Here is a 22,252-nt window from a genome sequence, read left to right on the forward strand (position 1 = left end):
CGATCTGTCCCGCCCCCTAATTGATGACCGCATTTATACTCGACCTTCATCCTTTTTTTCTCTGAACTTTTTTGCCGCACGCTGTTTACTTAGCCCTGATCCCTTTTCGGTCCATTTCGGACCACGTTTCCGTTCATTTCACTTTCACATGGCCAATTGCTAATTTGCAATTTTTCGCCCAAGTGTGTGACGAAGTGTTTGTGTAAGTGGCATACTTTACAAGTCAGAAGGCAGGACTTTATTTTCACTTTGTATTGTAAATACATTTATACGAAGCTCATTGGCTTCCGGTTTCGGCTTCGGTTGTCAGCGGCAGCGGAAACGTAATCTGCCTGTCATCCACCCAGCAGCCCAGCATCACCATCCAGCATCACCGTCAGCCACCAGCCAGCAGTCACCAGTCAACAGTCACCAGTTACTTTTCCCCATTCTCGTACTCCCTGCCAGGCTGCCAGTGTCCGTCTTTATCTTGGGTATTTCCGCGGATCGGTATTGGCTTTCAGCTGCGGTTTGCGTTTGATTTCCTGTTTGTCTCCGAGACGCTTCCTCCTTTGGTTTCTGCCGAGGTATATCTTTCACGCAGCCCTCACTGAGAAAACAACTGTTCACGAAACAAATAGAAATGAGAATGTATATGAAATATGCTGCTCTGAAAGATTTCTTTTAACCTTGGGAATAAGCCAAGGTTAAGTAGAAATCAAAATACAAGCAGAGTATACTCTTTAACTTAAATTTTAATTTCGTTTTTTGGTATAAATCTTTTCTATTATATAAACGAAAAGTTGTTGATATTAAGCTTTTATATTTTGTTAAAGGCAATAAATGATTTATTTTTTAATTTAAAAGAAAAAAACTTATAAAACCATAAATTTCATATTTTTCTTTGTGTAAATCATAATGCAAGAAATTGGCAAATAAATAATTTATTATATGCAGAATTAAGCAAACAATTGTAAATTGAAACACAAAGAACTCGAATTCATTACAATCAGACAAAAACCTTGCTTAAAACTTTGTGTTTTTGTGGCGCCATTGAAGCGTTGAAAATTTAGCTCCTATGCGAACTGCATAATCATAAAATTTTAATTGGTTTTCATTTGTTTTTCTCTGTTGTGTTAGTGGTCGTGCTGTACGTTGTATGTGTGCGGCACAACAAGCCGGAAAATGCCCCTAGAAGCTGTAGAAAATGCAAATTCATTATTGGGTCTGGAGTGCGGTTAGTGTTCGTGGCTTTGGTGTCCTTTTTGCATTTCAGAGCGAGGGCTTTAAAGTTCATGGTTGATTAACTCATAAATAGCGAGTGTTGGCATATCCTGTTTGGCCCCCCCGCATCCTGCCTGCTGCTCTCTTGGTCCTTTTTTGTGGTTGTCGGTGAAATTTGAGCATGCATGAACAGTGCCGTGCTTTCTTAAAGCAAATTAAAATTTATTTAGTGGAAATAAGTTTGTGTGCACTCAATATAGCAAATTAGTAAAGGGCCATAGAGAAGTTATTAAGTCAAACAAGGGTTTTACTAGCATCAGATGAGATACTGTTCTTAACAGATTTCTTTAATTTTAAACTTTAGTTTTGAGTTAAACATCTAAAAGCCTCTCTTGAAAATCTATTTTGTAAAAGTAAGTAAAACTATTCAATTAGAACCCCACCTCTTTCTGTTTCAAGTTGGTTTTATTATAACTCTAGTCCCTTCAGGCTTAGTATTATATATCTCTTAGCCCTTATGTACTGTACCTGGCTACTTAACTTGGTCCTTTAGAATATATAATATATATTTATAAACATATAGTTCGCTTCCGCTGTTCATCTTCTCGAGCACCTGCACTCTGGCAATTAAATGAGGGCGCAGTGCAAGTGGTTTTCTTCGGTACTGAGTCCCAGCAAGTGTGCTGGGGAATTACTGTGCCATGATTGAAATTATTTCACTGTACTGGCGCACACATCCTGCATTCTTATATTTCCTTCTCCCCCACTCACTTTTTTGTGTATTTGGGAGCAGAGCCAACAAATGAGGGGAGCAGGAGGACCTGCCCTACAGCGGCACAAGACAACATGAAATGCACTCAGCTGCTTGAAAACAATTTTACACGGGATTATGAGTGGGCGTCGGACGGATGAGATGGGTGGAGAGGGGATGGGATGGATGGATGGAAGTGGGGCTGTATGGCAGGGGCGTGGCAGATGAAGATGGGTCAGCTAATAAAGCGCCACTCGGTGCAGTCTGCCTGGGAGCTATTGAGAGCTGTGTATACTTCTGCTTCTGCTTACTTGTTGCATAATATTTTCCTTTTTATTAGCTGCACGCCAGGGGCGAGTAACACTGAAAAGTATGCTACGAGCTTATCCCTTCCTCCCTCTCAAGTCCTTCCAGTTTTTCCATCCGCCTGCCTTGCCGGACTTTCTTAAATCTTCAAATGCTTTTTCAAGCTGATTGCCCTGCTTGGAAGGCCGCCGTCCGAAGGTAATGAAATGTTTTAGGCTAATACAATTTAATGTTTTCGCAAGGAGTTCTGGCAAGGACACGCTGCATTGCTTGGCCATGGCGGCCACTGGCACGCTGCTGCAAATGCGATTCGAAGACGAGTTGCCAGCTGGCAGTTCTCCTTAATCAGCAGACCGCCCGGGCACGTGAGTGCCCTCCGGCGTGGCGAATTGTTGAAGCATTACTTTGGCAAAGAAATTGAAATTGCCAACACCGCACACACATAGATGGCATAGTACACTGGAAAAAAAAATTAAATAAATAAAGAGCTTAAATCATGAGTGCATTTATGGGTTTAACAGCAAGCATGTCTAGAATATTATATCCAGAAACAATATTTTTTAATATTCCATTGCTTAAAGATTTATCTTTAATAATGTATAAAGTCATGTTTATACCCTTGCAGGGTATTATAATTTCAGTCAGAAGTTTGCAACGCAGTGAAGGAGACGTTTCCGACCCTATAAAGTATATATATTCTTGATCAGCATCAACAGCCGAGTCGATCTAGCCATGTCCGTCTGTCCGTCTGTCCGTCTGTCCGTCCGTCTGTCCGTTTCTACGCAAACTAGTCCCTCATTTTTAAAGCTATCTGAATGAAACTTTGCATTTAGTCTTCTATATACTCTCACTGCTATATATGTCGGAACGGGCCGGATCGGACGACTATATCATATAGCTGCCATACAAATGTTCGATAAATTTTTAGAAAAATAATTTTAACTTGGCTGTTTTTCAATATTATTCCATCATTTTTGAGATATAGCCTTTTTATATTATTCCAGAATTTTGGTAAAAATTTTATGAAAATCGGACCACTATATCTTATAGCTGCCATAGGAACGATCGGGAAATTAATCAAAAAAATTATAACTTCGTTGTTTTTCAACGTATTTTCATCTACTTTGACACATGAGCTTCTGGTATTATTTCAAAATTTTGGTAAAAATTTTATGAAAATCGGACGACTATATCTTATAGCTGCCATAGGAACGATAGGGAAAGTAATAGAAAAAATTATAACTTCGTTGTTTTTCAACGTATTTTCATCTACTCTGAGATATGAGCTTTACTTATTATTATAGAATTTTGGTATACATTTTATGAAAGTCGGACAACTATATCATATAGCAGCCATAGAAGCGATCCGCAGATGTAGAGAAAATGTAAAGCTGGGAATGTATAACTGTAACTGTCAAACTGTAAACATAATAAGTATAGGTAAAATGGTATGTAACTCAGTTTAGTGTCTGTTTTCGGCATTATAATTTATGACATAAATATGAAAACCAATCTGCAAGGGTATACAAACTTCGGCGTGCCGAAGTTAGCTTTCTTTCTTGTTTTATTATATTATTAATATAATAAATATTAATAGTATATACTTATTTCCCTCTCTGCACGCAAGAGCAACTCTTGAGAGCGAAAGAAAAAAACTAACTAAAATATTTGCACACAAATTAATTTCTTTTTGCTGCAGATTCCCCGACCAACGTTTTTGCACTTGCTATTTGATTTTCATTTCAGATACGCTACGGAAATCCGCTCACACCAACACAGACACAGTCACAGCTGCACATGCACTGTGAGCGGGCAACTCAAACAATGGTCCGTCTTTGTACATTACTCATACGTAACGTTGGCCGCACACTTTTCAATTATCAATTGCAAACGCTTGTCTAAATATTGATATGGCCAAAACTTGATAATCGAAATTCTCACATTCACATTGTGTGGAAATCTGTAAATCTGAGACATTTATTTATATTAATCGCCTGCAAGTTTTCCTGGCTGCTGGGCTTTTCAATTATTTTATCCCAGACATTTGATTTTATATTTTGTTAAATGGCAAAAACCATAAATTGTAAGCACACGGAAGCACTGTCCCTGGCCCCATATGCAAATGAACTGAAGTGCCTCCAGCCACCGCAATAGTATCAATTATTGTCAAGAACTCCAGACAGCCGCTGTGGCAACTCTGCCCATTAAAATCAAACTAATTAGGAGTGCAACTCCAGACCCGGCATCGTTCTAATTAGTGGTGAGGCAGCAGGGTGAGGTGGCGCCCATGGAAAAGCCACAAAAAATTGTTTGATAACAAACATTTTGCAGCTTAAGGAATTTCTCGAAAACAATTGCCAAACTAAGCGCAACCACAGACACAAACACTTTTGCAGGGAGGGAAGGGTTGAAATAGCACATAGCCACACAAAACAGACCAAATTCTGTGCAAGTTAAGCCAACAAGTTATAAAATACTCCTACAAGCCAGCACACAGATATGCGCCCAAAGCAAACACCCAGATATAGATACAAATACAGGCACGACCATGCAGCTATATCGCCATATATCCACACAGCCACGCAACTACAAAGAGCGCCGAGCTGCGCACCGAGGGCAAACAATAAACAGCAAGTGCAGAAAGTATGAAACGGAAATTCTGCATTTGACATAAACGCCAAAAGCACGCACTCCAACACCCAGGCAAAAGCAAGCAAAATCAAAAGCCGAAACCGAAATAAAGTCGAGTGTTGCATACACTTGTCAAGGATGTGTATAAAATAATTTGTAATTTTATTTAAGAAAAAGAAAAAAATAAAGTTTGAACTTAATAAAATTGATCTAAGAATTAAAAAACAAAACATTATTAGATCTTTAAAAGTTTCAACTATTTTCAGCCACTTATCCATCTTAGAATCTTTTCACTTTAGTTTACATAATTTGTTGTCTTTTTGTATACTATGAAATAATATTTGAAACTTTTAAAAGAATTTTTTACTTTACCTATAATAGCCCTATTTTCCCAAATTAGTTACAAATCCGAACGCTTAGCTAATAAATCCTCTCGCCAGGCTTTGTTGCAAAGTGATAGAAAATGGAAATGCAAGTGGAAACTCTATGCCAGGGGACGACGACAGGGAAGCCAACAATTGCTGAGGAAAATCCCAAAAGGAAGCTGAAGGGAGCCTGAGACGAAACTGAGAAGGGATGCTAAAATATCAGAAAACGTTTCGCACTGATTTTCATTCGGTTACTCTGGCAGGCAGTCAGGCGGCTCGCAGTTAGAGGCGACTTTGTCTCTGGGATTTTGGGCCTAGCTGCATCAAACTGGATATCCTTCTCGTTTTGCATTCGGGGGGATTTCTCGTTTTTTAGTTCTCCGCTCGGTGCCTCCTGCAATCTGGCATTCTGCATTGGCATCGCATTGTTCTCACGGCTCAAGTGCTAGGCAGCCTGTGGCTTAAAATATAAAAATTGATGCCAAGTGCAGGCCTTGCTTTTGCCCGCCTTACACATTTCCATTTTCCATTTGTTGGGCTTCGCTTTTCGCATTTTGGTTTTCAGTTTTCAGTTCGCAGTTTGCAGTTCTCTAGCTCTCAGTTTTGGTTTTCCAGTTTTTCCCTTTGTGGCCGCTGCCGGCGACTAATGGGTGTCAACGCTTGAATGCAATTTGGAGCATATTTTGCGGTGCTGCATGCGGGGCGTATTGCGGTTTTTGTTTTCGGTGTTCTTGCAGCTTGTTGCAAGGATAAAAGCCCTGTGTGAGTGGCAACTGCTTGCGGTTATCATATGTCAATCAATACGCTGATGACTAATGGATGGCAGCCAGCCAGTCGAGCTGAAATCAATGTCAGGCCAATTTACAGACAATTTCATAAGCGGAATTGACGTCAAGACGCGCACGCACATAAATCACCAGCAACAGGGAGTATAGGAGATGAGGACACAAGAAGCCCAGGACCCGCGAAGCAGGAACTTGAGCAGCGCCACCTGCCAAACGAATGGCATTCAATCAAGTCATCCCGCCCCCAAAATCCGCCACTTGCCGCCCTTAGATGTCCTGGCGAAATAACAATAAAAGCGAGTGGCCGCAATGATGTCCGTGTTGCTGCTCCTGTCCCCGAACCCCCCACACTCGGAGCCGGCATATTGATGACGATGACAATGAATTTGCAAAAGGATCTCAAATCAGACGATGCGGCATATATATTGACATCCATAAAATCCAAGACGGCGCAATTAAAACTTTGAGATCTGGGCCGGATTTATGCATTTACTTGGATTTCGGTCAATTTGTATAAATTTTTTATGATAATGAAGCGCAAATATTTCAAGAGCAAACGACAAAAGGCGAATGACAGAAGATAATGTATATAGTACGTATATATAGCGGTGCGGCACTGAAACAATGGAGGGACAAGAAAGCGGGGTCAGTCATAAAGACGACAACGTGGCGACCGGAAGCAGGAAATGCCAAGCGGCAGTGCCAAGATGGCGGTAAGCAAGGAGACAGAGAGAGAGAGAGAGAAAGTTACAGAGAGGAAACGCCAGGAGAATGGCAATTGCTGGGTAAATTGAGTCCTCAAAGAAGTTGGCAAAACATTTACCAAGAAGTTGCCGGATGGGAGCTAAAGCTGGAGCTGGTCCGAGCTCCACAATATTCCCAGGATAATGAAGCAAGTGTGACAAATTGTTGATTTTATGTCAAAATTGACTTAGACAAAGATAGATACTTCGCCTTGGCAAAATAAAATCTGTGCAACTTCTTCCTGGCCCGATTTTCAGCCGTAAAATCATTTGCACACCTCTTTCCACTGCCCCCCCCACACATTTGTAACAGTTAATTTAGTTTGCATGTTTTGCACTGACTTTGGCAAATCGCAAGCCGGGAAATTCGCACAGGAGGCGAGGCGCCAGAAGTGCTGCTGATGACAATGACAATGAGCCGAGCTGCTGGGTCCTGAGTCCTGGAGCAAAAACTTGACAAAGTATTCATAGTAAAAGGCGCTCTCAAAGCGAGACAGCGAAACTTGTCAGTGCAAAGTTGTTAAGTCAGAAGCCTGATGACTCTGCGTCAGTCAAACTCCGGTACACTAAGAAAAACAAATCAGAGTTAACAACTTATGAATAGGAAATTGTTAAACATATAGTTTCGGGATAAGAAGAATTCCTTACCATTATTAAGATATTTATTTTAAAGATAATGAATTTAAAATGTAATGTAAAATGTAAAAATCCAAATTTTATATATTATCTGTCATAATTTATTTTCCATTTTTATTCTGTTCCCCTAGTTGTTTTCAGTGCAGGCAACTCGCTCTTTCAGCCGCTTTGTTGAAACGGTTGGGCGTGTACGTGAGCTTGAGCTGCTGGGCGTGGCAGCTGCTGGAACTGCTGCAAAATATTATAATAATAATAATAATAATATAATATTATTTGCCGCTGCCTCGAGCGCTTGGCCAGGCCGAAACTTTGTTGACTGCTCGACGGGCGGCAGTCGGCGTTTGACGGAACTTAAATCCTAATCACATACGCAGTCAGAGAATCAAGTTAAGCCAGCCGAGCAGCGATTCAAGTACGAGCACCGCCAACTTATCATCTCGAGAACCCGCACTTACATCCACACCCAGATATACAATCTCTCACCCCACACGCCCAAAAACGCAAATGGCAAATTAGATTGCGCATACGCCTCGTTTGCACTCGAATTCCCTTTGATTCGCGAAAGCAAAATTCACACGGCCCATGGAGAACAGAAAACAAAACTAATGCGCAATTAATGACATCCGCTTAGCGGGCCAAAAACTATGCAACATTTTATGTGGAGCGGAAATTTCACGGCGCCATAAACACGCCACCAATGGGCGTGTAATGCGCCTCCATTTTCAACACGACTTGTCACCGCTCATCATAAAACCGGTATCTTCATTAATTGACCGACTGAGGACCGAGGACCAAGGACCAAGCATCCAAGGACCAAGCATCCAGGAATCCAAGGACCACAGAGTGTTTTCGCCTTTGCCTGACTTTGATTTCCTTGGGCCACTGGTTTCTCGTTTTTTGGCGCGACTCACGCGAAAATGCCATTAAATTGATGGGAACAGCGGAGTTTGCACGATTCACAGAGTCGACAAAAACAATTAAAAATGTTATAAAAATGCTGTATGCAGGTTGCTGGCCGCTCATCGCCTGTCGTCGACCGGCGACTGTCCTGTCCCCTGTCGATATGGACAGTGCTGATAAAAGCAAACGGCACTTAAGCGTGTCAACAATGGGCACGACAAGCGCAGCAGCCTCGAATTGATGAACAAAGGACTGTGCTGGCACCAAATAGACCCTTCGTCCCCCTGCCCCGCCCCCGCGGCAGACAAATTTTTTGCCCTTTCTTTGGAGAGGGTTGCGCGGGACAGATTTTCGCAATCAGTTTTATGTTGTTCAAGTGGCAGGCGAACGAGCGCTCATTGTGATTGGCCTGCCATGGCCAAAAAACAAGCCACCAAACTCACACATATAGTTTAAACACTGACAGAAATTGGTGTTTAATGTCCACTTAATTAGGTAATTTATTTTCTAACAGAAATTAAAAACTAACTTTACAATAGAGGTTTCACTGAAACATATTCAAGTATAATTTTAAATGTACTTATATTTATTATTATTATTATTATTAACTAAGAACATACTTTTATAACTATTTTCTTTCCTGTGCATATACATATCTGACAGTTCAGTTCTCTTTAGATATATATATATAGACACCAAACAGTTTTGCAATTAATTTCTGGCCAAAAGCAGGAAAACGTTTGTTGTTGCCGCGCTGCTGCTGCTGCTGCTGTGGCTGCCATAAAAGTTAGATAAATTGTACGAATATAGACAAAAACTTTCGATCACGCAGCCACGCACGCACTTTATGGAGAGGGAGGGCGCCAATAGAGGGGCGGGGCCGAAAGGGGGGCTGATACTGGGTCTCTGGTCGCGGCTTTGTCAGATTTTGAAGTGGCAAAGCCAAAAACCAAGAGCAAGCCAAGTGGAGCGACTGCCGATTATTTATAGTTGGCAAACTTTTGTCATTTACGTTCGAAAATTTAAATTTTAATTGAGTTTTCTTGCAATCAGGAAGCGTGGCTCCAAAGGGTTGGGTTCAGGACCCAGTCGAGAGTCACAAAGTCAGGTGTTGGGGCTCAACTTTTCCCTGGCCGACTGCTAAGGCGATGGGGGCTTTGTTATCGAAAATGTTTTGTTAACTTATGCACTGAAACTGTAAAGTAAAAGCAATTTAAAAATTCAACATCAAAGATTTAATTTCATAGGACTTGAAGGATGCACCTCGCAACATACCTATATATGTACGTAAATATATAGAGTATATCAAAGTCAATTCTCTGCCGACCCATTTCGGTTGTTGACTTACCAGGGAAAGTGCACAAAACAAAACTTTTCCAGCTGTTGTTGCTAAAAGACCGCAATACCGAAAAAGCCAACAACAACAACATCGAAATAGTAAAAAGAAAAAAAAGAAATAAAAATAAAAGTTTGAGTTGCAAACAAGCTAAAAATTGTTGTTTGCTATTGTGGCAAACGGTGGTTGTTGTAATTTTGATTGCTTTGTTATGTGCAGAAGTGTGTGTGCCGAGTGTGGGTAGCAATAAAACATGAGGATTCCTCCATTCGGAGCCCACAAACATCCAAACATTTTCGGGGAATAGGTTGGCTAATGAAAGCAATAACAACTGTAGCGGCCGTATCAGCAGCTCATTCAAATGAGGCTCAAACAAAGGAAATAAATAAAAAGGGTGGCCACAAAAACAGCAATAAAGCAGCTAATAGACTAGATTAAAGTTGTCCCGGCAGCAGGCGCATAAATTGCTCATTGAATGTTTTTTGTATTTTTTTTTTCCCCAACAGAAGTGAAAATGCTGATGCGACCAATTTGGCAAAAAAAAAAAAATAATATATATATATATATATAAATAAAAAAAAGTAAAAGAGCAGCCAAAAATGCCTTCAATGACCGTAAGCCATAAAACACACGCGGCTCAATGGCGGCACGGCCAAATGACAGAGTTCATGTATCATTATGGCTTCGCCAGGACGAAGGGCCAACACTGACCAACAGGACACAAAACACTAAGCCAAATGGGTTTCAGTCGGGGTTGCTTCAGCCAAAGTTCGTACAGCGGCAGTTGTTGTTGGCCAAAATGGCTCCGAAGGAGTACAGAAACCAAAGTTGTGCCATTGCAGGATATTAAAAATTTTGACAGAAGTTGGCAAAGCATAGCAGTAGGCCTCTCTGACCCTGTAACTTATTATAGAATCATCAGTCGATTAGATCTAGCCTTTCTTATACTCCCTGATTTTTTGCCAAGTTCTGTTGAAAGCTATGATTTTCTTTAGAAAAGTTTTCACTTGTGCATAAGTTTAACATAAAAAAAATAAATTCAAATATGGCCTTAAATCAGCCAATCAAATATGGAATCAAATAGAGGAGATGGAAAAAGGCTTTGACCAGCGAAGAGCGATGCTAACTCAAACCGAAAGCGCTGAAAACTTGCAAATTTCAATTAACGAGCAAAAAACGCTGGTAAATTCAATCATATTCAGTAATTAAATTTGCCTGTCAGTGCGGGACCGGGGTTGCTGGGATATCGCTGGCTCCGGCTGGTTGTCATCATTGTGGCTGGCACATTACTGGCGATGCACAAGTGAGGGGGAATGCCGTAACCCACCCAGCACAACATAGATCTGGGCGGGAGTTGGTGTATGTATATGTACGTGTGCGGCAGAAACCCAAACGAAACCACAGAAACAACTCAAAATCGCAATATGACACATATGTGAACAGACATGGCAAATACCAAACGAAACGAAACGAAACCAAAAACCGAACCAAACCAGACCAAAAAGTAGAGCCAGCATTGCAACGTTAAACATGCAAAGTGCACAAGTGCTGATAGGTGTGTCTGGGTGTGTGTGCTGGCCAAATGTGTGTGCATGTTAACGTGGATTTTAACGAATGTTGACAATTACGAAAAATTTGGTTTCTGGTTAAACGAAATGTGCCAAGGATGAGAGGTGCGGGCATATGAGTGCTTGCTAAATGTGCAGCATGTACATGGGTGGAGTTCTTCTCCTTTTCGGGTAAGTGTGTGCTGCTGCTGGGAGTATTTGTGGGGAATTTTTTGGGCTGTGGCTCGTTTCGTTGGAATATCGCGGGAGAGAGCCCAAAAAATATCCACGGCCCAAAAGAGAAAACCCAACAAACTTGGCTGAAGTTGTAATGGAGTCGTCCTCGTCCTCGGTGGGATTAGCTCTGCAGAAGAGAAGAGCTCCTCAGAGAGTCGTCCTGGTCGAGGAGGAAAATCCTACAAAATCACTGAAAAGGACTCTCTTTTCTAGGGCTTGGCTCAGCTCGGCTGCTGTGTGTAATAGGATGGCTCTCCCGAAAACGGGGTGCGCCACCGGGCGCAGGCGCTGCGCAGCATCCACATTGTGATAAAAATCCGCCAGCGACAAAGCTACAAAATGAGGCTGGAACCGCCGAAACAGAGGTCCTGGCCAGGCTACAAAAACAAATCGCGCGTCAGTACGATTCCTGTGAATATCTATGCAGGACAGCACGGAGCAGAGCCAAGCAGCTCCGCAGAAAAAGGCGTGAAAATCTGGTCAGAAAAATAAACAAAAATTATATACAATTAGTTGAGAAGCGGGAAAATATTTGCAATTTTTTGGGACAACCTATAAGTGAGTGAAAATAATTAAGTTCAATTTATAAAAATAAATAAATCGAAGCGGCCGCTGCGAAAACAAAATCAGCTGCATGGGCGCAGCGGTTTCAGCTGCTGAGCCAGTGCGCCGACTCGAAAAGCGGCCAGCGCGACTTGGAGACTTGTAAACACTTTTAGGCCATGTGCTAAAAGCCAAATACAAACACTCGCTGCGAACTGCGTCAGAGGCTGGCCCAAGCCAACCCAACCCAACCCAAGCCCAGCCAGGCAAGCCAGGAGGCAGAAAGGTAAACAAAAACCTGTGCGCGTGTTTGTATCAATAAAACACCGGCCGACCGTCAAGGCCTCCTTGCCACACCAGTGACGTCACCATGGCTGGCTGCTGCATACGCCCACGCACACTGGCTCACCTGCTGCCCCTGCCCCTGGGGCCGCTGTGGCGGCACTGCAAGCTCCTATGCCTGCTCCTGGTCCTGCTGCTCCTCTGCGAGACGGTGCAGGCCAATCCAGATGCCAAGCGTCTGTACGATGATCTCCTCAGTAACTACAACCGGCTCATCCGCCCCGTGAGCAACAACACGGACACAGTGCTGGTCAAGCTGGGCCTCCGGCTATCCCAACTAATTGATTTGGTAAGTGTGAATGCTAAATTGTAAATTATAAATTTTATAAATTGTGAATTGTAATTTGCGGGCGACGATCCGAACTCAATTCAATTAATGCAATTGCCAAAAGTTCGCGGGGGAATTTTTAATTAAGCTTTGGCGAAGGCCAGGCTGCCGGCGTTACGCTACATTTGCCGCGGGATAAGCGAAAAAGTTGCCAGAAACTTTCAGCGGGTCGTAAATAAAAAATGCTAAACAATAAACAGCAACAAATGAGGCAAATCGAGAGAGCTGGCAACCGAGAAACCTATAAAGTCATAATGAAGCGGGGATGAATTTAAGTGCACACAGGCAGAAATATTTAAAATATATTTTATTATGAAAATATCTCCACTATTAGTACTAAATAAGTCTTCATAGACTTAAATATAAAAAAAAAAAAAATCCCTTTAATATTTAATTTAATATTTTTAAAATTGCTTTTAACTGTCTTGTAAATTATCTGAGCTTTTTAACATTTTACTCATAGAAAATCCATGTGCATTAAATTTAATCTTATAAAACTTATAAAACTTGTTCATAAAACTTAATAATATCCCTAAACCGAACCTGTTATAATATTTTTCCGTTAGCTAAATTTCAAAAATATCTACAATTTTTTCCTGTGTAGGATGCAGAGCATTAAAGTGGCATATTTCAATTCGCAACATCAGCTTCGTTTCTGTCAGCACTGGTTTCCCGCCACTGCCCCCATTGCCCCTTCAGATAAATCGCTCGCATTTCTCAAAACTTCCAGCCACGGGGAGCACTAGATTTTTATAACATTTCACTCCAACATTTCATTACATGCTGCGACCGGGAAGAGTACTGTAGCCAAGAATGGGAATGAGAATGTTTGGTTGTCTGCGCTTGCTTAAAGTTGCCCGGCCAAGTCATTTGTCAGCAGGCCGAGACTGCAATTCCGGCTGCAGGGCTCCTTTATATACATATATATATTTTTTTTTTGGGCGGGTCGGTTGAAGTGCGGTGAAACGGTGCCACCAGAAGGCTTAAAAGGTAATAAAACAAGCCAAAAAGAAAGGGAAGCCGTAAGCTGACAGCAAAAAGCACATTAGCCGGGGGACAGGACGAGAAGTGCAAATGATATAAAGGAGAGGCAGGAAAAAAGAAGGGAAAAATGAATAAAATGCAAATCCCCCTTGATGCATGGCTGGGCCTTAGTCCCCGAACTCCATTTTCCTTTCTCTTATACTTTTTGCGGCTTCCAGAGTATTTACGTATATTCGCGGGCTTTATTTTTACAGAATCTCAAAGATCAAATTCTAACGACCAACGTGTGGCTGGAGCACGAGTGGCAGGATCATAAATTCAAGTGGGATCCCTCGGAGTATGGCGGCGTCACGGAGCTTTATGTGCCCTCCGAGCACATCTGGCTACCCGACATTGTGCTCTACAATAAGTAAGTCAGCCAAAAATGTTACAGACAGAGAAAAACTATATAAACTATGGCTTCAAGAAATTAAGTTAGGCTTTTATTTATTTTATATTATTTTAAAAATAAGCAAAGTCAATCAAAGTCTTGAAAAACTTTAAATTAAATATAAAATTCCTAAGTGAATATTTGGGTCATCCTTTTCCTTTGTTGACCTCCCAAAATCCTCTAAAACTATCTTCCAACAATTTCTGTGCAGTGCCGATGGCGAGTATGTGGTCACCACCATGACAAAGGCCATTCTCCACTACACGGGCAAGGTGGTGTGGACCCCGCCGGCCATTTTCAAGTCCAGCTGCGAGATTGATGTCCGCTACTTCCCCTTCGATCAGCAGACCTGCTTCATGAAGTTCGGCTCCTGGACTTATGATGGCGATCAGGTAAGTGATGGCCTCTCCCTTCCCTGCCACAGCTCCTACTCCGGACTCTGCCGTTGCCCGCCGGCTGCTAGTTGAGTCCGAGATAAATGGGCGTGGCCAACGATTTATGGGCCACCATTTATCTGCGAGATGAGATGCCGAGATGCGGCAATGAGGGAGCGACTTACACGCCTAAGACGCGGTGAGAACATCGAAAAGGCGTCGTCGTCGGCAACTCGCAGATTAAAATGTGAGAAATTGTAAAAGTGTAATTGAAACTTGTCTAACCGTTGCACACTCACTCGCACACACTAACTCACACCCAGCCACTCGACTCTTTGTGTGTGTGTGTGCTGTCATAAAAATGCGCTGCCATAAATTAAGGCAAAGTGCGTCTCCCAGCCAGCCCAGGCTGCTTCCGTTTCCGGTGACCCTTTGCAAGTCAGTCTGGCAGGGATAAAGGGAGAAAAAAGCACTGAAAAAAAATTATAAAAAGTAGAAGGCAAGCCAGAATTAAATTCAGTTTGCAAACTACATTTATATATATTTTCTTTCGGTGTATGGCATGGATTTCATGAAGACATTGCTCTTTTCCACCGGGCGTTTGTCAACGCATTTGAATTTCGCCACTCTTTTAAGGAGTGCACTTGAGCTCCTGGTTCGAGGAGCAGGAGAAGGAGCTGAGGCAGATATGCTGCTTCTGCTGTGGCTGTTACGCCCATTGATGCCAAGTGGCTTTGAGCTGGACAGGAAAGAGGGCTGCCCTAACGGCTCCATCACATCCGGGCCTTTTCTCATATTCCCCTTCCCCAGATCGACTTGAAGCATATCAGCCAGAAGAACGACAAGGACAACAAGGTGGAGATTGGCATCGACCTGCGCGAGTACTATCCCAGCGTGGAGTGGGACATCCTTGGCGTGCCAGCGGAGCGGCACGAGAAGTACTATCCGTGCTGCGCGGAGCCCTATCCGGGTGAGTTTAGTGGAGTTTAAAGCCTCCAATCGCCGGCAATTGCGCGAAAGCTCTACCCAAACTCATCCCCTGAAAATTTCTACCCTACTCCCTGTATTTATCCCTCGATTTCTCTGGTGATGTCCTCTGGCTACTGAATTGAAATGAACTGGCTTGTTCAGATATCTTCTTCAATATCACCCTGCGGCGAAAGACTCTTTTCTACACGGTCAACCTGATCATTCCCTGCGTGGGCATCTCCTACCTGTCGGTGCTGGTGTTCTACTTGCCCGCCGACTCTGGTGAAAAGATTGCCCTCTGCATCAGCATTCTCCTGTCGCAGACCATGTTCTTCCTTCTCATCTCGGAAATCATACCCTCCACGTCCCTGGCACTGCCACTGCTGGGGAAGTACCTCCTATTCACCATGTTGCTGGTCGGGCTGAGCGTCGTCATCACGATCATCATACTCAATATACACTACCGGAAGCCAAGCACACACAAGATGCGGCCTTGGATTCGTTCCTTCTTCATCAAGCGGCTGCCCAAGCTTCTGCTAATGCGTGTCCCGAAGGACCTGCTTCGCGACCTGGCGGCCAACAAGATCAACTATGGGCTCAAGTTCAGCAAGACCAAGTTTGGACAGGCGCTGATGGACGAGATGCAGATGAACTCCGGCGGCTCCAGTCCGGACTCTCTGCGACGCATGCAAGGTCGTGTGGGTGCGGGCGGATGCAATGGCATGCACGTGACCACGGCCACAAACAGGTGAGATACTCCAGCGATATTTTATGAATTATATTAAGAGAATTATTAGAACGAGATTTCATAAATAATAAATTATTTGGAGAATTTAAGTATTTAATAATATGATAATTAGCAACCTTAATACTCTTTAAGCGACTACAACTGTAGTCTGATGCGCATATCCTGTCTGATGACCTGTCATCCTCTCTATACTTACAGATTCAGCGGCCTGGTGGGCGCCCTGGGTGGCGGGTTGAGCACCCTGAGCGGCTACAACGGACTGCCATCGGTGCTATCCGGATTGGACGACTCTCTGAGCGACGTGGCCGCACGCAAAAAGTATCCTTTTGAGCTCGAGAAGGCCATACACAACGTCATGTTCATACAGCATCACATGCAGCGCCAGGATGAGTTCAATGCGGTGAGTGCGAGCCGGAGTCCGGCTCCGAGTTTGAGTCCGGCAGCTGATTGAATTTTTAATTGGAAATTCCGGTTGTGTCTACGGGGCAGCCGGAGCAGGAAAACCGCAAGAATCGCTTTTGCCGGTCCTCCACTGGTGTCCTGGTCAGTTATTTCCCGGCTCAGCTCATCCGGCCGGCTACTCCGTGTGTGTGTGTGTGTGATCTTTGGCCGGCACTAGATTCCTTTTCTTTTGTCGACTTATTTAAGCTTTTGCCATATTTGCACTTTAAGACCGCCCCGGCAAATCCACTTTTAATTGCTTTTGTTCAATTGACTGGCAATCGGCGAGGCCCTCGGCTCCAAGCCAGTCCAGAGCAGCCCAGTCCACCCACTTCATCTCTTCATCAGCGGCAGCGGGTGCGGCAAAACGTTTCAATCAAACCCGAATCGAAATGTTCTTTGTTGTGTGATTGCGGCGGCGTGTGCCCTCCTCGTTTTTCCGATTCGCCCCCAAAATTTCCCGCATTTTCCTGCTCTTCCCTTTGTTTGGCTTGTTTTTTCACCCATTTATTTTTTCGGGCTTTGCTTTGTTGCCGCTGCGATTTCGCCTTTTGATTGATAACCGAACTGATGCCGGGCATAAGTAGATTAAGCGTACTGCTTAAGGAAAGCCAATCGCTCAAAGTGTTGGCTTAAAGCGCAATTAACCCGGCCTGCATGCGGGCTTTTGGTTATAGAGGAAGAGTACGAAATATTCAATTATGGACTAAGATTAAGTGCAGGCTTATTTGAAGTAATTGGGCGCTGCTTAAATTCATCTTGATGCCATTAAAAAAAAATATATGTTTTTAAAGAAAAACGTATGTCCTGATGCCATTATTAATTATCGCTTTTCTCCTTTAATACACTCTGCAGGAGGACCAGGACTGGGGCTTTGTGGCCATGGTTATGGATCGTCTGTTCCTGTGGCTCTTCATGATCGCTTCCCTGGTCGGCACCTTTGTGATCCTGGGCGAGGCTCCGTCTCTGTACGATGACACCAAGGCCATTGATGTTCAGCTATCCGATGTTGCCAAGCAAATATACAATCTAACCGAGAAGAAGAATTAAATTCAAGACAATTTAACCTTAAGACAATTTCCTAGTTTAATGCAGTGTTTCAGCAAATTGATGGAAACGAAAATTAAAATACGGTATAATAAAAACGTTGGCCCAAAAGCAGCCAAGCAAAATGCTGAAATGCACAGAGCTCGTTTTTTTTTCCATTCCCCCCTATAAACCCCTTTTGCAGCTAAAACGCAGGCACATTCGCATGGAAAAAGCTGCATGCCAAAAAGGTTAAAGCAGGAATTATTACAAAATAAATGTTATGCAGAGAGCAAAATGTATATAAAAAAACTCGTATTATTTTATTCTTGAAAAAAAGGTAAATCTGAAATTATAAGGAACGTAAGATTTTTGTAAAGGAAACGAAACCATACCTTCCTTAAAAATAACTTTGTTAAAATAATGCAATTTTAATTTTGAACCTGAATGCTTTCTCCTTAATTTATAATGTAAATCATATTTTATATTATAAATATTTAAAAATGTTCAAGGATTTTAAAGTTTAGACAACAATTACAATAAAACACATTTATCGAATGAATTAGGAACTTAACCACAATTCGTGGATCGTGGTAAATAAAAATATATTTTCTTAGTGTATGGAAAATACCCGTTCATAAGAGGATGCCAACGGCTTGCAACCGCTCCACTTCCTCCCTGCTTCACTCCCGATTCTCGTCCTTCCTTCGCCCCCGAAGCCTGTCAGAACTATTTGCCAAGCATGTGTATCCAACATCGCATATACTCGCACTGCTTTTGCCATGGGCACGGGAGTATGCCCGGCCTTTTATTTGATAACTGGAAAATTAACCTTTGGAAAATGCTGCAAATGCGCAAGCAACGGATGCCAACTCGTGAGCAAGCCGACATCGTCGGTGGAGCTCGTTCAGGGGGGCATGAAAATGCATAAGTCGGTAATGAAGGGTATATGGCTGTAAGCCGGCATAATCGGTAAGTTTTTAAAATGTGAAAGCCACCATTTAAAGTAAGCCGGAGGCCGAGTAAGTGAACCAAGATAATTCTCAGAAATATAATTCATTTAATGCCATTCGGGCCGGAATAATTACTGGTAGAAATATTAAAGCCTACTTAAGGCAGAATTCAAGGCAACTAAATTACATTTAAAGGTTTTTTTTTTAATTTCTTGGAAATAGCTTATGGGATAGGGTTATAGGAAAACCCTTCCCACAATTATTTAACTTTATCTACACTAAATGTATATTTTTTTTAATTAAATATTAAAGCTTACTTAAGGCAGAATTTAAGAAAAAATTCATTTTAAACTGAATATTGGTCAGCCATAATTAATCTTGTAATTGACTTAAAGGATTGGCTTATAACAAAACCCACCTCACAATTATTTAACTTAATCTGTACTAAATACATTTTCTTGTAAAAATAAACAAAAGAAAGCCACACTTTGCCTAGATTCTTATTTTTATAAGACCACAACAAAGTAAAGGAGTAAAGAGCCCCCCAAGGATCTTTGATAAAAATTCCAGTTCCAGCCAAAACAATTTCTCAGCACTCTTCCAGTTGTGAGCTGCAGGCATCCATTCCGGTTGACTGGCTCTCCCCGTTGGAAAAAGCTTAAAGTATGCGGCAATCAAAAAATGTCTGCAAAACTATTTGCTACAATTGCAAAACTATTTCTATACAAATGTCACAATTTCTTGTTCGTCGTGCATACAGAAATTTCTTTCCTTTTTGCGAGCTGGCTGCCTGGCTGTTTGTGAATGTCATTCAAATTGATGGGCAACGGAGTGGCAGGCCAGCCGCAGTATTCCCCTTTTTTCGAGGGGGTGGGGGGTGAGTTTCCCCGCCGGGGGCTGTCAATGTCAGTTTGCGCAAAGCAATTGCAATTTCTTACTGCGGCAACACAAAAGGAATGGCGGAGTAACGCTGGCTCAGCTCAACAAGTCGCGCTTCCAAAGATCCTTACGCCTGAGGATGAACACCATACGTTGCACGGGATGGTTTCGGGTGCACGGCAAGAAAAAGAGATCTTGTTAATGAAGTTAAATGACAAATAGAAATAATAAGCTTATCTTTCCGGTATATAATAGAATCCCTATTGTTTGGCTCTGAGCTTCAAATCAAAATTGAAAAATTTTATTTAGGAATTGATACCTATTCCTTGGCTTTTTGTGTTTTTATTTTTTGCGAGTGTGAATTTATTTTGCATACACTATCGGAAATCACTCTACGCACACACTCTCGCCCCGCCATTCAGTGAGTCAGTCATTCATTCAGCTTCCTTGGCCTCGGTTCCGCTCCCCTGTCATGTTGACAAGTTCAATATGCTGCCAGCCGCCCATCGCCCACCCACTGACTGAGTGACTTTGCCAGCTTGTCGCTTTTCACATTTCCCATTGTGTGCGTGTGTGCGTGTGCATCATTTTCGCTACTTCCCGTCTACTTTTCACAGTTCAGCGATCTGCTGCCATCGCTCCTTTTGTTTTCCCCGCCGCTGCACATTTTTTGTTTCATAGCTCCAATTTAAATTCATATTATTCGAGCTTCGCATATGAAAAATACAGCAGGGAAAGAGAGCATTCGCAGCGGCGATAAACAAAGGGGAAGTTGGATTTATGAGTCAGTTGGATGCTCTGCAGCAACAACAGGGTCCTTGCATCTTCATTCAAAAATAGATTGACTTACTGGCAATATGTATCTTGCTATGAAATCACTTACGGAACATGACAACTGAAAACTCTTAAGTGTTTGAAATAATAAATCATAATAAAAACAAATAAATATTCTTAGAACTATTTTCTACATCCCATTTAGGGTTTCCTAGGGTTTCCAGAGATTATTATTTTCTCAAATCCCTTTTAATTCCGATTCTGCTGCATAAAGTTAGTCCAATTTATAACTTTCCAATAGTCGATGGCCATGTCACATCCTGCAGCACACTTTCCCGAAACCATTTTATTTTATTTACTCCTTAATTTGTGAAAAATATTTCCCAATGCTGTCCAATTTTTTATACATATTTATGTATACAAATAAATGTATTTTTAAAGATTTCTCTTTTATTCCCAATATGCGAGGGGGGTTTATTTTTGAGTTGTAACATTTTATTTTTTGCCTTGCTCACGTATAATTCATTGCATACTTTTTGGCATGCAATTCCATTTCCCGCTGACAGCAGAGTTTGCAATTCGTTTGATTCACCATTTATTTATGTCGTCTGACAAATTCAATTTGATTGCAGAATGCAAAACATTGAGGGCAGTGGGGAGCGTTTCCTCTCCGCACTTTAAATGCAATTTCTGGAACGGTCAGGCGAAAGTTTTTCACAATAATCCTCGGCTCTGGCTCGAGAGAGTGCTCCGTGTCCTGTGTCCTTCTGGCTCAGTCACTCTAATATAATTAACGTTAACGGACTGGCAGCCTTTTAGGTTGCAACTGGCCACGCCCAAAGCCCACAGTCCAACGCCCAACGCCCACTGCCCCTAAACGATTAGGGCCGCGTGTCACTTGTCTTATTTTATCGCAAAAACAATTTGTCGTCGCCTGTGGCAGCCGACTTGCGGCAGAAGTTGCTCTGACAGCGTTTTCCGTCTTTGGTGGCAAATTTTATAAACGATTTATAAAAGTCATTGCCGCAGTAGTTTGCCAAGGCAAAGGCAATGGCAAACGCCAAAGGCAGCGACGAGCGAGGCAGCCAACTCAAGCACAAACTCAATTCGTTGACATGTGAAAACTTTCGACGCCTTCATTTATTTATGAATTGTTCGCTCGTAAAGTTGCAGCATACCAACACTCACGTACACACCCAGATCACATCCAATTAGCATATTAAATTAAATAAATATTAAACTAACTGCCAGAGGCCCCCGACCACGACCACAAGCACACGCTGCCATCCACCCACATTACGTATACGCCATGCAGTCCAACGTTGTCAATACTTAAAGTGATCAACCCAGCACTGGGGCACATACATATATACACACATATATACATGGTGGCTAAACTGTCATGCAGTTAGTCATTCACTCATCAAACAATCCGCCCCCTCCGCATCCTGCGAGGCCAGTCCCCAAGGATTACATGCCAGCGGCTTTTACGAGTCCTGCGCTCGGCCTGCTGCTGCTGGTCTGCTCATAATTTATGCCACTCATCTTAATAATTTTGGGCGCAAAACTTCAGCTACGAGTATATGCAGCAGCAGCCAAAGCCAGGCAACCCAAATATTTTAAACATTTACTTAGCCAACATAAAAGCTTTCGGGGAGTGGATCGGATAGAAAGGAAGTCAAACCGGGGGCGCCGAGCTGAATGACCCTTTGATCTAGTTCCATTCGCAAATTGATTCACTTTATCAACTTTTATCTTTAGATGAATATTTTGGTAGTCAAGTTTAAAACTTTCAATGGCTTTATTTTTCACTATTTATTATTAAATGATGCACTGAGTTTTCAGAAGTTGTTTTCGGTTAGTTTATCGCTTAAATTCTTAAGGAGCTTTAGTTTATAATATACTTTAACGAAAACTTTTAGAGTCTAAAGTTTTATTTTGTTTTTTTATTTAAATTGTTTAAATTTATTTGATACAATTAAAAGTCTTTGGATTCCAGTTTCTGGGTTCAGTTCCGA

General features: G+C 42.3%; 1 protein-coding gene across 2 annotated transcripts; it reads left to right on the forward strand.

Annotated features, from left to right (window-relative positions):
- Nucleotides 1-11,797: 11,797 nt before the first annotated feature.
- Nucleotides 11,798-17,786, forward strand: nAChRalpha2 (nicotinic acetylcholine receptor alpha2). 2 transcript variants are annotated; one of them, XM_070287175.1, is made up of 8 exons: nt 11,798-12,001; nt 12,074-12,617; nt 13,895-14,049; nt 14,282-14,462; nt 15,255-15,414; nt 15,576-16,161; nt 16,360-16,561; nt 17,458-17,786. In XM_070287175.1, the coding sequence occupies exons 2-8, from the start codon at nt 12,357-12,359 to the stop codon at nt 17,650-17,652; spliced, it is 1,740 nt and encodes a 579-aa protein (XP_070143276.1). In that variant the 5' UTR covers nt 11,798-12,001; nt 12,074-12,356; the 3' UTR covers nt 17,653-17,786. The 2 variants fall into 2 exon arrangements, with proteins under 2 accessions (XP_070143276.1, XP_041630458.1); XM_041774524.2 differs by lacking the exon at nt 11,798-12,001 and having other exon boundaries at nt 12,193-12,272; nt 12,329-12,617.
- The last annotated feature ends 4,466 nt before the right edge of the window (nt 17,787-22,252 follow it).

The sequence above is a fragment of the Drosophila kikkawai genome, chromosome 3R (assembly GCF_030179895.1).
Source record: "Drosophila kikkawai strain 14028-0561.14 chromosome 3R, DkikHiC1v2, whole genome shotgun sequence".
Taxonomy (NCBI): Eukaryota; Metazoa; Arthropoda; class Insecta; order Diptera; family Drosophilidae; genus Drosophila; species Drosophila kikkawai.

Excerpts from the sequence above, each read along its gene's own strand:
- nAChRalpha2 (XM_070287175.1), top strand. The coding sequence starts at position 12,357 with ATGGCTGGCTGCTGCATACGCCCACGCACACTGGCTCACCTGCTGCCC. Across the intron at positions 15,415-15,575 it reads CTGCGCGGAGCCCTATCCGG|ATATCTTCTTCAATATCACC; the intron begins GTGAGTTTAGTG and ends TGGCTTGTTCAG. Across the intron at positions 16,162-16,359 it reads GTGACCACGGCCACAAACAG|ATTCAGCGGCCTGGTGGGCG; the intron begins GTGAGATACTCC and ends CTATACTTACAG.